The 13,851-nt window shown below is 40.6% G+C and overlaps 1 protein-coding gene across 1 annotated transcript in view; it reads right to left on the bottom strand.

Annotated features, from left to right (window-relative positions):
* camk4 (calcium/calmodulin-dependent protein kinase IV) overlaps nt 1-13,851 on the bottom strand; it is a 62,350-nt gene that overhangs the window by 24,547 nt on the left and 23,952 nt on the right. Inside the window, exon 6 of the mRNA XM_079814653.1 lies at nt 10,736-10,808. Within this exon, the coding sequence (XP_079670779.1) occupies nt 10,736-10,808 (73 nt within the window). The remainder of the gene's footprint in view (nt 1-10,735; nt 10,809-13,851) is intronic.

Genomic DNA, 13,851 nt, shown 5'->3' with positions numbered 1-13,851 from the left:
CATTTGTAGTTCTTTTCCTCATTAAAGCAGTTAAGTACACAGTCTTGTACTTTTGCCTTTTTGTCTGATTTTCAAATACCTTTTTGTCTCGAATCAAAGTTTGTAATTTTGTGATTCACCACATAGCTGGTTGGTTCGGTCCATAGCTTATAACTCTTTCACAAAAACTTTTTTTAAATCCATATGGGAAAAATAATTCCGAAAACAAGGCTGCTGAAAAAGTGGACAGGGACTGCAACAGCATAGCAACAACCTGGCAACAAATCACAACGCATTGTTGTGGCTAGTATTACGCTCAAACTATTTTCTAAAAAACTTTATCTTTATTTTATTAGAAAGTTTATCTTTATTTGTATTATTTACTTTGGTTTGCAAGTAAGCAATGCTAAGCTAAAGTTCTAAAGTTCCCAAAAGGTCCATTATAGGCTCACGACATACTGTATCTGTAACCTTTAAACATGGATTGTCAGGTTTAAGTGCTCTCTCATATATAAGTCACATGGGAAAATCAAGCCTTACACTGACAAAAACTTCTCTTAAACTGTCAAACTAGTATGCACGACTGCCCATATAAAGGCAGAGTCACCACAGTCCCCAGTGTAAAAGCATTCCAACTGGTTTGTTTGCAATAGAGCCGCAGAATGATTCCTCAGCGGAGGAGCAGTGCAGTGTGCCAGCTTCCCAACACCAATTATTATGGTGACATGAAGGGGTGTTATCTTTTAGTGGGGTCCGAGGGGAATACTACCATCCTGTTTAAAACTCAGTGGAGCTGACACACATAAAGTACATCATCTCTCGCCTTCTCTTCCTCCTCTCATCTGACAAGAGCAGGAGGTCTGTAGCTTACCACTGCTGCCATCTGTGTCCCCACACCAAGATTATTTTAGCAACTAGCCTTGTTATGTAGGTCCATACAGTTAAAGGTGAAGTGTGTTATTTCAGTGCCACTAGTGGCTCCAAATGGAACTGCAAAATAAAAAATTCAAACTTTTTAAAGGTGCAGTGTGTGAATTTTAGCGGCATCTAGCGGCGAGGTTGTGAATTGCAACCGTCCAACGCTCAACCCTTCCTTTCGAAGCACATACTAGAGAAGCTACGGGGACTGACAGAGGACAAAAATGACGTCATTGGAGAGAGCAGAGAGTGACTAGCGCTCTGTAGAGAAGTTTGCCCGTTTAGACCAGTGGTCGGGAACCAATGGCTCGCCATGTCTCTCATATTTGAGAGAATATCTCGCAATTCAGACTTTTTTCCCTTGCAATTTACTTTTTTTCTTAGAATTCTTAGTTTACACCTCGCAATTCTACCTTTTTTTCCTTAGAATTCGGTTTACATCTCACAATTCTGACTTTTTTTTTATATCTCTGAATTGCAAGATGTTAACTCAAAATTGCAAGAAATAAAGTCAAAATATTGTTATAAATTTGCAGTTCTAATAAAAAAGTTTGTTCACAATTCTCTGTTAACTAACCAATTACTACGACTTTTTCCACAATAAACTCTTAATTACTGCTTATTAATAGTAAGGTAGTTGTTAAGTTTTTGGTAGGATTAAGTGATGTTTAATATGTGCTTAACATGTGCTTTATAAGTACTAATAAACAACCAATATCCAAGTAATATGCATGCTAATAAGCAACTAGATAATAGTAAAAATTGGACCCTAAACTAAAGTGTTACCAAAAGTAGTACACACTGCATGCTGCCTACAGTATTTATTAAATAGTAAGTGAAAGAATGTGCATTATTCAACAACAACCATTTCAACCAAGTATTATGCTACATTGCTGCCACATGACAAGATAGGCAACTTGGTGGCATCAACTAATTTCAAACCTTCTGAGCAACAAAGATTCTCAATTCCAGCAGTAAAAAATACATCTTTTTCGAGAGCTCCAGACTTCAAAAGGAAAACTGCAATGATATTGCAAAGTCCCAAGCCACTGAGGACATCCCAGCCAATCAGACAGGCAGAAATCTACAAAACACAGATCCAGAGGGATGCCACACAGCCAGCTGGCTTTGATGTGACAGACACACAGATTTTGCTGTTGTGGGGGGAACTGTGAAACTCTTCACACAGTAACACGTTAAAAAATGCTTCCTGGAAAGGCGGGTCACTTCAAAAGGGACTTGCAGCATTCACGTTTCCTTTCCTCTGCTCTGTTTTATGCCCCAGTGGGAGCTAGAGAGTTGGCGTTCTCTTATTGCAGCCCACCAACTGAATCCAGCCCATGAGAAATTTGCCCACTTTCTTACTATCTCCTTGGCAACCGCCATCTTTGATGAAGTGAGAGCCAGTGGTTGAGAGCACACTTTAAAAGGAAATGCTTTCAAAATACATTCACAGATGAAGAACAGGCCTACTTTCTAATTCAGGCACTTATCTCAATAAGGCACATGGATCCATGACTGATATAAACAGAGAGTGTATGCACAAGATATACAGTGTAGATGACAAGGTAGATTATAGTATATATGACAAGACTCATTATATGTGAACTAACAAACAAAACACAAGGAAAGGAAGGAGAGACAGAGAAAAAGGGAGAAATATAGTAGAATGGCTTGCCCATTCAAGAAGAAAAATTATAAATGGTCTCCTGTGGTCCTCAAATGCAATCTAAATCCACTTATGGGGACTTCATATTGGAAATAGGATTCTCTTTCCACTAATAAGGGTTTCACTGATGATCTAATGTGTGCATATACTGTACGGTTGATGGACGAAAATGTCAAAGCCTGATACATATATGCATGAGTTACACAATATCACCGGTTGCTAGGTTTTCTGAGTGGTTGCTAGGGTATTTGAAAAGTCTGATAATGCATTCTGGGTGGTTACTTGACAAGTTTTCATGATTCTGGTCTCTAGATATTATAGATTCTCCTAGAGTTTTCAACCTGTTTTATCATCGGACAGAAGATAATTGTACATTTGATGACTCAGAAAATCACTGAACATTAAAATCTCCAATACTGAAAAACATTTTTTTTTCTGGCCACAAATCAGGTGGGAAAAGTACTCTTTATTCGAAGTACCTATGCATCACTGTTGCATAGGGTTAGGATTAGCCCATAAAAAATATGTTAAAATAAGGTATATATAAAAATGTTTTGCCCTCCATATATTTAAAACCAAGAAAATACATTTACATATTTCACATACATTTTTTTTTACTTCTACATATAACATCTAGTTACATATGTAACCCGGCAGTGGTGGAGCTAGGGTATTTTCATAGGGGTGACCAAGCAGGGGCCAGCAACCAGTCTGAGGTGGCACAGAAATGTTCATTATTCAAACATAAAAAAACGTATTTGACTATAAAGTACTGGACTGTTTTAGTGCCTACAACACAACTGAATACAATTAATTGTACGTGATTATAATTGAGGTAGTGATGGAATAGATCAAGTAATACTAAATAAATACTAAAATTTTTCTTAATCCTAGACTTTCTTTCAAAAACTGAAAAATTAAACACGGAATGTTTAATTAATTAATTGATGTGAACATCTACCTGAAGAGGTGAGACAGCCGTATCGGGGATGCTGAGCGTGCGCTAAGCTAAAGGCTAGGCGCAGGGAGAAGTGGTGGAGATTCAAGCCCTTTGTTCTGTCGGTGGTTATAGGGAATGTCAACTCACTGGTCAACAAAACCGATGAACGGGCTGCATTGGTTAAGAATGTGAGGATCTACAGGGAGTGCAGTTTGCTGTGTTTCATCGAGACATGGTTAACCCCTAGCATCTCGGATGCTAACGTGGATTTACCTGGCTTCCCTACAGTCAGAGCAGACAGACACATGAAGACGTGTGGGAAGTGTAGAGGTGGGGGGCTTGCAATGTTTATTAACAACAAGCTGTTGGCTTTAAGTCTCCACCCTTATTACATGCCTAGAGTTTTCACACACCATTGCGGTTTGTGTTTACATCCCCCCGTGAGCACAAGCGGAAGCCGCATGTGACGTCATCCACACGGTCTTTGCGAGACTGTAGACGCAGCACCCAGAAGCCGTCATGTTAATCTCTGGTGATTTTAACCATGTCACACCGGACTCCTCACTGTTTGCTTTCTTCCAGTATGACTGTTGACTGTTCCACCAGAGGAAACAGGACTTTCTCTGCCGCCACTGGGGAGATCTGACCACAATCTGGTTCTGCTCCAGCCTCACTACAAGCCCAAAGTTGTGAGGCAACCCATCACCACACGTTCCTTCATGAAGTGGTTTCCTGGGGCGGAGGAGGCCCTGCTGGACTGTTTCCAGTGTACTGACTGGGTAATGCTGCAGAAGTCTTATGGGGAGGACATTGAGGGTATAACTAGTTGTATAACTGACTACATGAACTTCTGTAAGGACATTGTTGTTCCCACTAGGTCAGCTTTAAGCGTGGAAACCTTGTGGAGGGGGATGTGAGGAGAGCCAACTTCTTCAATAGGTTTGACTGCCCTGCTCCCCCCTTCTGCCGATGGGGACTGTTCTGCCCCCCTGCTGCTGCTACTGGGGCCTGTACTGCTGCCATTCCCGCGCTTCCCCCCAATAACACCAACACCACTGGATGTGAGGTGATTATACCTTCTCCCACACTATTATCCACACCTCCATCTGCCACTGACACTCAGCTCTACCTGGTTTTATCTGGGGAGATAAATACCCTCCATTCATCACCCATCATCACAGCAACTCAAGTGAGTGAGGAGTTGAGGAGGCTACACCCCAGTAAAGCGGCCAGCCTAGACAGAGTATTTCCAAGACTATTTCAAAGCCTGTGCTCTGGAGCTTGTTGATCTTCTACAAAATATCTCCCCGGTCTTGTTTACCCAGTACATTTTTTTGAGAACATGTTAGCCATTTGTTTGATGTGCATGTGGAATTCTGAACCACTAATTTGTCTGTATATCTCAAAGAAAATGATATGGATAGAGAAAGTGTGTTTAGGAGATTTGAAATGCCATGTCCCCATTTTATTATGGGTGATGTTTAGAAGTGGAGCATACACGGGCAGTTCTCGAGGGAGCTGGCTGTGTTCACTGTGATCATTTCTACCCCATCTTCTGGCCCTGTAGGTGGCCCTTGTTGGAGACATGTGCTGCGTCCCAATTCGCCTACTTATACTACGTCCTAAAAGTATGGTCTTTTTGTGAAGAAAAAGTACATACTTTTGAGTGTGTAGCAGAAAAGTATGCAAGCTTTGGGACATACTACTTCGTCATCTTTAACGGACTCTGTTGCTTAGTTACGTGAGTCCCGTCACCGTAAACTACCCTGTCAATCATCGTCACAGTTCAAATCCTCCACATTCAATTTAATTTCCAACCGTATCGGAGAGAAATATAGTAGCACATTGGTCTGCCATTCGTGGGTCTTTAATGCAGAGACTCCTCTCATGTGTTTGCAAAGTTAATGGCCAAACGTATCATTACAAAAGTTCACAATGCTGCTGCAGGTGAAATATAATGTGGCTAACATTGAATAAATATCTTTTCGTCAGGTTAAATACTGATAATTGCCCACTCAAGCCCCTTTATCTAATCCTCTCTACTTAGCCGTCAGACTCGCGTAACCGTCATGATTGTCGTTTTTTAACACTTTTTATCCGCGTTTGTAGTTCTCGCAATGGGTTGTGGGCAATATCAGCCGTTAGAGTGCGCATCGATCTGCACTTCGAATTCTGACCGGAAATAGTAGACCATCCGGGAATCTTTGGAATACACTTTTCAACATACTACGATTTGGGACATACTAATTATTTTTTCGAATACTATTTAGTACGGATAGTATGCGAATTGGGACGCAGCAATGGTCAGAAGGCAAGCGTTGAAACGGCGACCTTGCAGGAAGCCAAAATGGGATCTCAGGGAAGTCACTGTGACCAGGAGACAGCAGAAGACAAAGCCCTGAGACTTTTTTGGTGAATAAAGAAGAATCTGCTCCAGGCAGACTAGACACATTTTTCCTTGAGGGTCATAATCATTTTCCTCCTGTGAGCCTTCCATTTATTCCCGATCTCCATGAGGAAGTGTCGATAACCTGCAGGAAAACATACTCAGTACGTTGCCTTCCTTCATTCGAGCTATGTGAATTTTAAGGGGTTGACTGAGCTTGGGTATGTGGGATTGCCCCATGTTGAAGAGACTTGCGAGTTATTGCTCTCTTGGCATGGCATCCTCACTGAAGACTCCAGTCCTGACTCCCGGTTTACATTGCGGCAGGTGGGCAAAGCATACGCGACGATGGCGTCCAGGCTGACTTAATAAAGAACTCGGACCTAAGTGTGTCTCCAGACACATGCGGCTTGTGCCATCGGCCGCTCTCTTGCTGCAATGGTTGCCACGGAGCGTTCAACCCCCACTTCTGGCCCTGTAGCTGGTCCTAGCTGGAGACAGGTCAGAAGGCGAGTGTGGCTTTCCGTGTCCCGCCTCAGAGGACTCAGGGCTCAAAACAGCAACCTCGCAGGAAAATCTCAGGGAAGTCATAGTGACCAGAACACAGCAGAAGTCGAGGAAGTCATGCCCTGTTGATGACCGTTGATAGAGAGCAGGAGGGTGTAGAGCTGATGTAGCGCTCCCTCGCCAGGTCTCCCGAAAAACGTTGCCATGATCCTTAGGTAGAACAGGCAGTTGTGAGTACAAGGTTCTCTCCCGAGGGCGCACCTGGGGCCAGTTGCACCAGCTGTGCCTGTAACAACTTAGCTTAGTTTTGATGTAAATGAGTCAAACTAAGTTACAACTAACTCACAACTAAATATTTTTGCATTGCTCCATTAAACTTAGTTGAAGCGTAACTACATATAAACGGAAGCCTCCAACAGGAGTAATGGTTGGAATAAAATAGCAGACTGACTAAACAGCATCAATACGCTCTTGCATCAATAAGACTTCAATCTTTTAGACATACACTCACCAAAAGGATTATTAGGAACACCTGTTCAATTTCTCATTAATACAATTATCTAATCAACCAATCACATGGCAGTTGCTTCAATGCATTTAGGGGTGTGGTGTTGGTCCAGACAATCTCCTGAACTCCAAACTGAATGTCAGAATGGGAAAGAAAGGTGATTTAAGCAATTTTGAGCATGGCATGGTTGTTGGTGCCAGACGGACCGGTCTGAGTATTTCACAATCTGCTCAGTTACTGGGATTTTCACGCACAACCATTTCTAGGGTTTACAAAGAATGGTGTGAAAAGGGAAAAACATCCAGTGTGCGGCAGTCCTGTGGGCGAAAATGCCTTGTTGATGCTAGAGGTCAGAGGAGAATGGGTCGACTGATTCAAGCTGATAGAAGAGCAACTTTGACTGAAATAACCACTCGTTACAACCGAGGTATGCAGCAAAGCATTTGTGAAGCCACAACACGCACAACCTTGAGGCAGATGGGCTACAACAGCAGAAGACCCCACCGGGTACCACTCATCTCCACTACAAATAGGATAAAGGCTACAATTTGCACGAGGTCACCAAAATTGGATAGTTGAAGACTGGAAAAATGTTGCCTGGTCTGATGAGTCTCGATTTCTGTTGAGACATTCAGATGATAGAGTCAGAATTTGGCGTAAACACAATGAGAACATGGATCCATCATGACTTGTTACCACTGTGTAGGCTGGTGGTGGTGGTGTAATGGTGTGGGGGATGTTTTCTTGGCACACTTTAGGCCCCTTAGTGCCAATTGGGCATCGTTTAAATGCCACGGCCTACCTGAGCATTGTTTCTGACCATGTCCATCCCTTTATGACCACCATGTACCCATCCTCTGATGGCTACTTCCAGTCGGATAATGCACCATGTCACAAAGCTCGAATCATTTCAAATTGGTTTCTTGAACATGACAATGAGTTCACTGTACTAAAATGGCCCCCACAGTCACCAGATCTTAACCCAATAGAGCATCTTTGGGATGTGGTGGAACGGGAGCTTCGTGCCCTGAATGTGCATCCCACAAATCTCCATCAACTGCAAGATGCTATCCAATCAATATGGGCCAACATTTCTATAGAATGCTTTCAGCACCTTGTTGAATCAATGCCACATAGAATTAAGGCAGTTCTGAAGGCGAAAGGGGGTCAAACACAGTATTAGTATGGTGTTCCTAATAATCCTTTAGGTGAGTGTATATGATAATGCTGACATTTACACTCACATACATTTTAAAATATTACTTTGTTAGCCCTTTTTAAAAGTAAAATCAGTCATAAGAAATACATTTAATATTTTTTGTATCAGTATTTATTTACCGATCCTTATTCATTTCAAACACAGTTTCCGAATGTTATTGTATTAGTATCATATTTGATGGAAACGTATTTTTACTGTTAGTTACGTGAGGTAAAAGAAGTTAGAATCAAGGATCAACTGACATTTGAACTTCTGCTCACATATTTGAAGGCTGCTATTGGATCATTGAGGGTAAACATCATATTATGCAACTACACATTACTTTACGGATAGCTTATGACTTACTAGCTACGTTGTGCCTTAAGAACAAATGGTGCAACTGAATAAAGTACAGAGTTAGCTACAAACTAGGTACTAGGTAATAGTTACAAAGCCTCTAGTGTGGACTTTATGTTCCATTTTAGGTAAGAACTAACTAATATCTGGTGCAACCCTACCCTGGTCCTTAGGACGGAATGCTTAAAACTTTGCTCCCCTGGAGTAGATTGCCCTTTGGAGCTGATGGCGGGGGGTCCGGGTAGCAGTACCCAAGTCTGCCCCTCCTTATTGGAAGCTGCTGGCAGATGCAGTGTTGCTGCGATCTATCTAGTCAGTTCTGCCCCTGTATTAAGTATATTTATGGAGCTGCGGATGTCGCACTTCAGGCTATTTAGCCCTTAAGATAACCAGCTGAACATGACGAGACAATTTGCTAACTGTTTACGATAAAAACATGTTAAACGACCAACATTTTTAGGGATGAAAACTACCACTGCCGGTCAGAAGTTTGAAATAATTAAGACTTTTTAAAATGTTTTTGAAAGAAGGCAGCTGAATTTATTTGATCAAAAATACAGTAAAACACCAATATTATAAAATATTATATTTTAAAATAAATGTTTTGCATTTTGATATATTTAAAAAAGGTAATTTATTTCTGTGATCAAAGCTGAATTTTCAGCATCACAACTCCAGTCTTTAGTGTGACATAATCCTTTAGAAATCATTCTACTATATTTCTATATTGTGTTATATTTTCAGGTTAGTAAGTGGTAGAAAATTGCTCTGTGCACAATGAGCTAGTGGGTTTATGGTGAGGTGTGTTGCGGACCGGGTGGGGTGGGCTGCTCTGGCATCAACTCCATGACACAGTGACCATTCATATATTGTAAACAACAAATACAGTTTCTTTAAATGTGAAATATGTACATTTAGTTTTTATTAATTTTTTTATTTTCAGTTTTAATTTCATTTTTTTTTTAAATTCTCAAAGTATCACTATTCAGATTTCATTTATTTTTAGCTTTAGTTCAGTTTTAGTTTTTATTTATTTCCAGTAAGTAGTTCAGTTATAGTTGCCACGGCAATATTTATACATTTCATTTAGCAGGCTCTCTCATCTTTTATTATATTTTATTTTATTTCAGCTTTATTTCAATTAACAAAGATATTTTAATAGTTTTAGTTTTAATTAAAAATAACAACCCTTGTTTCCAAATGAATTATGTGGATGGGATTGAGTCATGGCTCTATGGTATCCTTTCAAATTGGCTGTAAAAGAGAGAAAACGTTTACCATCTTTTTTCTTGGTAAGGTCAAACTTCGTGCATCCAATCAAACTCTACAGTATCCTATAGTATCATCTGTCATTTAGTACAAGCTAGCCAAATTAAGTAGATGCCAACATGGACAGGTTGCATGGCATGCTCCGATACTCAAACACACACACACACACACACACACACACACACACACACACACACACACACACACACACACACACACACACACACACACACACACACACACACACACACACACACACACACACACACACACACACACACACACACACACACACACACACACACACACACACACACACACACACACACACACACACACACACACACACACACACACACAGGTTTGTTTAGCTATCTACAGTAAGTGAGGACATTCCATAGGCGTAATGGTTTTTATACTGTGCAAACTGTACATTCTATCCCACTACACTACCCCAACCCCATATGAAATGTCCTCATATTTCACGTTTACGTCATAATACCAGTGTAATACCCGTGTCATTATACAAATTTGTGTCCTCATAAATCACAAGAACACACACACACACAAATATAAAACTATGGGCTGTGCCTGTAACAAGAATAAACAGTTTTCACAGTTTACTGAAATCTCTTACTTAATATGCCTTGATATGAATTTAGTGGCTGTGCATTTCTCATGTTCAGCAGCCTATAATACAATATTTGGCCCATTATTTGTTTCATGTGTTAGACTGATAAATCACACCTCTGCTGCTGTTCTTTTTCAGCCATGTCTTTTTAATAATTTTCAACACTATTGGGCCTACAGTATATGCTTCAGAGCAATATTAATGTCAAACAATTTTGGTACTTTGTTGGGTTGCCACACAATATCCAATGTAAAATCTGAGTCCTGAAGCAAAGCCAATTGAGAACAACTGGTGTAACACATTCAGTAGTTCAGGAAAAGTAAAAAACCAGTAGAAGAAAATCGCTTTCAGACAGGAAATGAAAGACACTCACCGCGACTGCCTCGAGCACTTGTTTAACTGCATCAGCAGCGTCTCGTTCGCTGTAGTAGCCCTTCTCCACCACCCTGAAAAATGGAAGGCACCATTTGGTCTCCAGTGTAAGTCCATATTGAGCATAAAAAAGCTGACTGACTCTTTTTTTTTCCAATTTTCACTTCATTATGTTCCAGCCTTAGAGTGAGTCAACCACACCTCAGTACACAAGATGAATGGAGACGGTTCTATCGATTGTTCTTAAGTAGAGGCTTTTCTTTTAAATGACTCATGTTGACAGTTGTATGGAAACGGGAAATAAGATAATCCTGAATGAGGATAAAATGGAATGAATAACAGTAAAATCAGTGGGTTTCACAGTCAAAGGTGTTCCTCTATTAAATAGTTATTTGGCTATGTTATTAGTTCATGACTGCAGACGTGCACCTGTTATTTTGCATCCGATGATGAAGGTAAATTCAGGTCTTACTAGAAACCTTTCACTAGACCAACTAGATTTTGACATTTTCAGTAGAATATCTGATTGCCAGGGCATTGCTATAGAGCTATAGCTTATGTGCCGCTGCTAAAGTTTTCTGCACTGTAAAAAGTGGTAATATTTCTACCTGATTTAACCCCCTAGTTTTGTTGGTATAAAATAATTTAGGTTGTTTCAGTGATGTTTATATTTTTTACTTGAAAAAAAACACCTGTTAATTTACATATTAACAAGGTTACCACTTTTTCAGTGTGAGTGTTTTTTTTCCGCATGTTGCTATGCAGGTTCCACTAGCCCTATTTTACTTTTAATATTCTTTTTATACTTTATATAATTTTATTATTTTTTGGTTTCACTTTATTTTGATGGTCCCTTTTAAACATTCTGTTTACTAAGTTAGAGTGTTAGGAGACTATTAGTAGATTGGTAGAGTTGTAGTTGCAACATGTAGTTGCAAAGTTACTTATAGTCAGTAGAATGTCTGTTGGAGGACATCACAATAAAGAGTTAGCAGATATTAAGCAGACAGTCTAGTAATACTGACATGTAGTAGCAAAGTTACTTATAGTCAACCGAATGTTCAAAATAAAGTGTTACCTATTTTTTTACAGAAAAATTAAAATATTATAAAAATACATAATTCAATTTTAGTAGTAGCATATAACATTGTTTGCATTTAAGTATTATTTTTATGACACTTTTTTTAATGAAACATATATATATATATGGTGCATGTCCACTGTGAGAGACATAATCTAAAAAAAAATCCAGAAATCACAATGTATGATTTTTTAACTATTTATTTGTATGATACAGCTGCAAATAAGTATTTGAACACCTGTCTATCAGCTAGAATTCTGACCCTCAAAGACCTGTTAGTCTGCCTTTAAAATGTCCACCTCCACTCCATTTATTATCCTAAATTAGATGCACCTGTTTGAGGTCGTTAGCTGCATAAAGACACCTGTCCACCCCATACAATCAGTAAGAATCCAACTACTAACATGGCCAAGACCAAAGAGCTGTCCAAAGACACTAGAGACAAAATTGTACACCTCCACAAGGCTGGAAAGGGCTATGGGGAAATTGCCAAGCAGCTTGGTGAAAAAAGGTCCACTGTTGGAGCAATCATTAGAAAATGGAAGAAGCTAAACATGACTGTCAATCTCCCTCGGACTGGGGCTCCATGCAAGATCTCACCTCGTGGGGTCTCAATGATCCTAAGATAGGTGAGAAATCAGCCCAGAACTACACGGGAGGAGCTGGTCAATGACCTGAAAAGAGCTGGGACCACCGTTTCCAGGGTTACTGTTGGTAATACACTAAGACATCATGGTTTGAAATCATGCATGGCACGGAAGGTTCCCCTGCTTAAACCAGCACATGTCCAGGCCTGTCTTAAGTTTGCCAATGACCATTTGGAAGATCCAGAGGAGTCATGGGAGAAAGTCATGTGGTCAGATGAGACCAAAATATAACTTTTTGGTCATAATTCCACTAAACGTGTTTGGAGGAAGAAGAATGATGAGTACCATCCCAAGAACACCATCCCTACTGTGAAGCATGGGGGTGGTAGCATCATGCTTTGGGGGTGTTTTTCTGCACATGGGACAGGGCGACTGCACTGTATTAAGGAGAGGATGACCGGGGCCATGTATTGTGAGATTTTGGGGAACAACCTCCTTCCCTCAGTTAGAGCATTGAAGATGGGTGGAGGCTGGGTCTTCCAACATGACAATGACCCGAAGCACACAGCCAGGATAACCAAGGAGTGGCTCTGTAAGAAGCATATCAAGGTTCTGGCGTGGCCTAGCCAGTCTCCAGACCTAAACCCAATAGAGAATCTTTGGAGGGAGCTCAAACTCCGTGTTTCTCAGCGACAGGCCAGAAACCTGACTGATCCAAAGAAGATCTGTGTGGAGGAGTGGGCTAAAATCCCTCCTGCAGTGTGTGCAAACCTGGCGAAAAACTACAGGAAACGTTTGACCTCTGTAATTGCAAACAAAGGCTACTGTACCAAATATTAACATTGATTTTCTCAGGTATTCAAATACTTATTTGCAGCTGTATCATACAAATAAATAGTTAAAAAATCATACATTGTGATTTCTGGATTTTTGTTTTTTAGATTATGTCTCTCACAGTGGACATGCACCTACGATGACAATTTCAGACCCCTCCATGATTTCAAAGTGGGAGAACTTGCAAAATAGCAGGGTGTTCAAATACTTATTTTCCTCACCTGTATATATATAGATTTATATAGATATATACACTGATCAGGCATAACATTATGACAACCTTCCTAATATTGTGTTGGTCCCCCTTTTGCTGCTAAAACAACCTGACCCGTCGAGGCATGGACTTCACTAGACCCCTGAAGGTGGGTCAGGCACCAAGATGTTAGCAGCAGATCCTTTAAGTCCTGTAAGTTTTGATGCTCACGTGTCCACTGTTGACGCTTTCGGCAGTGGACAGGGGTCAGCATGGGCACCCTGACTGGTCTGTGGCTATGCAGCCCCATACGCAACAAACTGCGATGCATTGTGTATCCTGACACCCTTCTATCTGAATCAGCATTAACTTCTTGAGAAATTTGAGCTACAGTAGCTCGTCTGTTGCCCACACGGGCCAGC

Source organism: Gobio gobio (assembly GCF_949357685.1).
Source record: "Gobio gobio genome assembly, chromosome: 4".
Taxonomy (NCBI): Eukaryota; Metazoa; Chordata; class Actinopteri; order Cypriniformes; family Gobionidae; genus Gobio; species Gobio gobio.
This window is presented reverse-complemented; position numbering and strand designations above follow the sequence as displayed.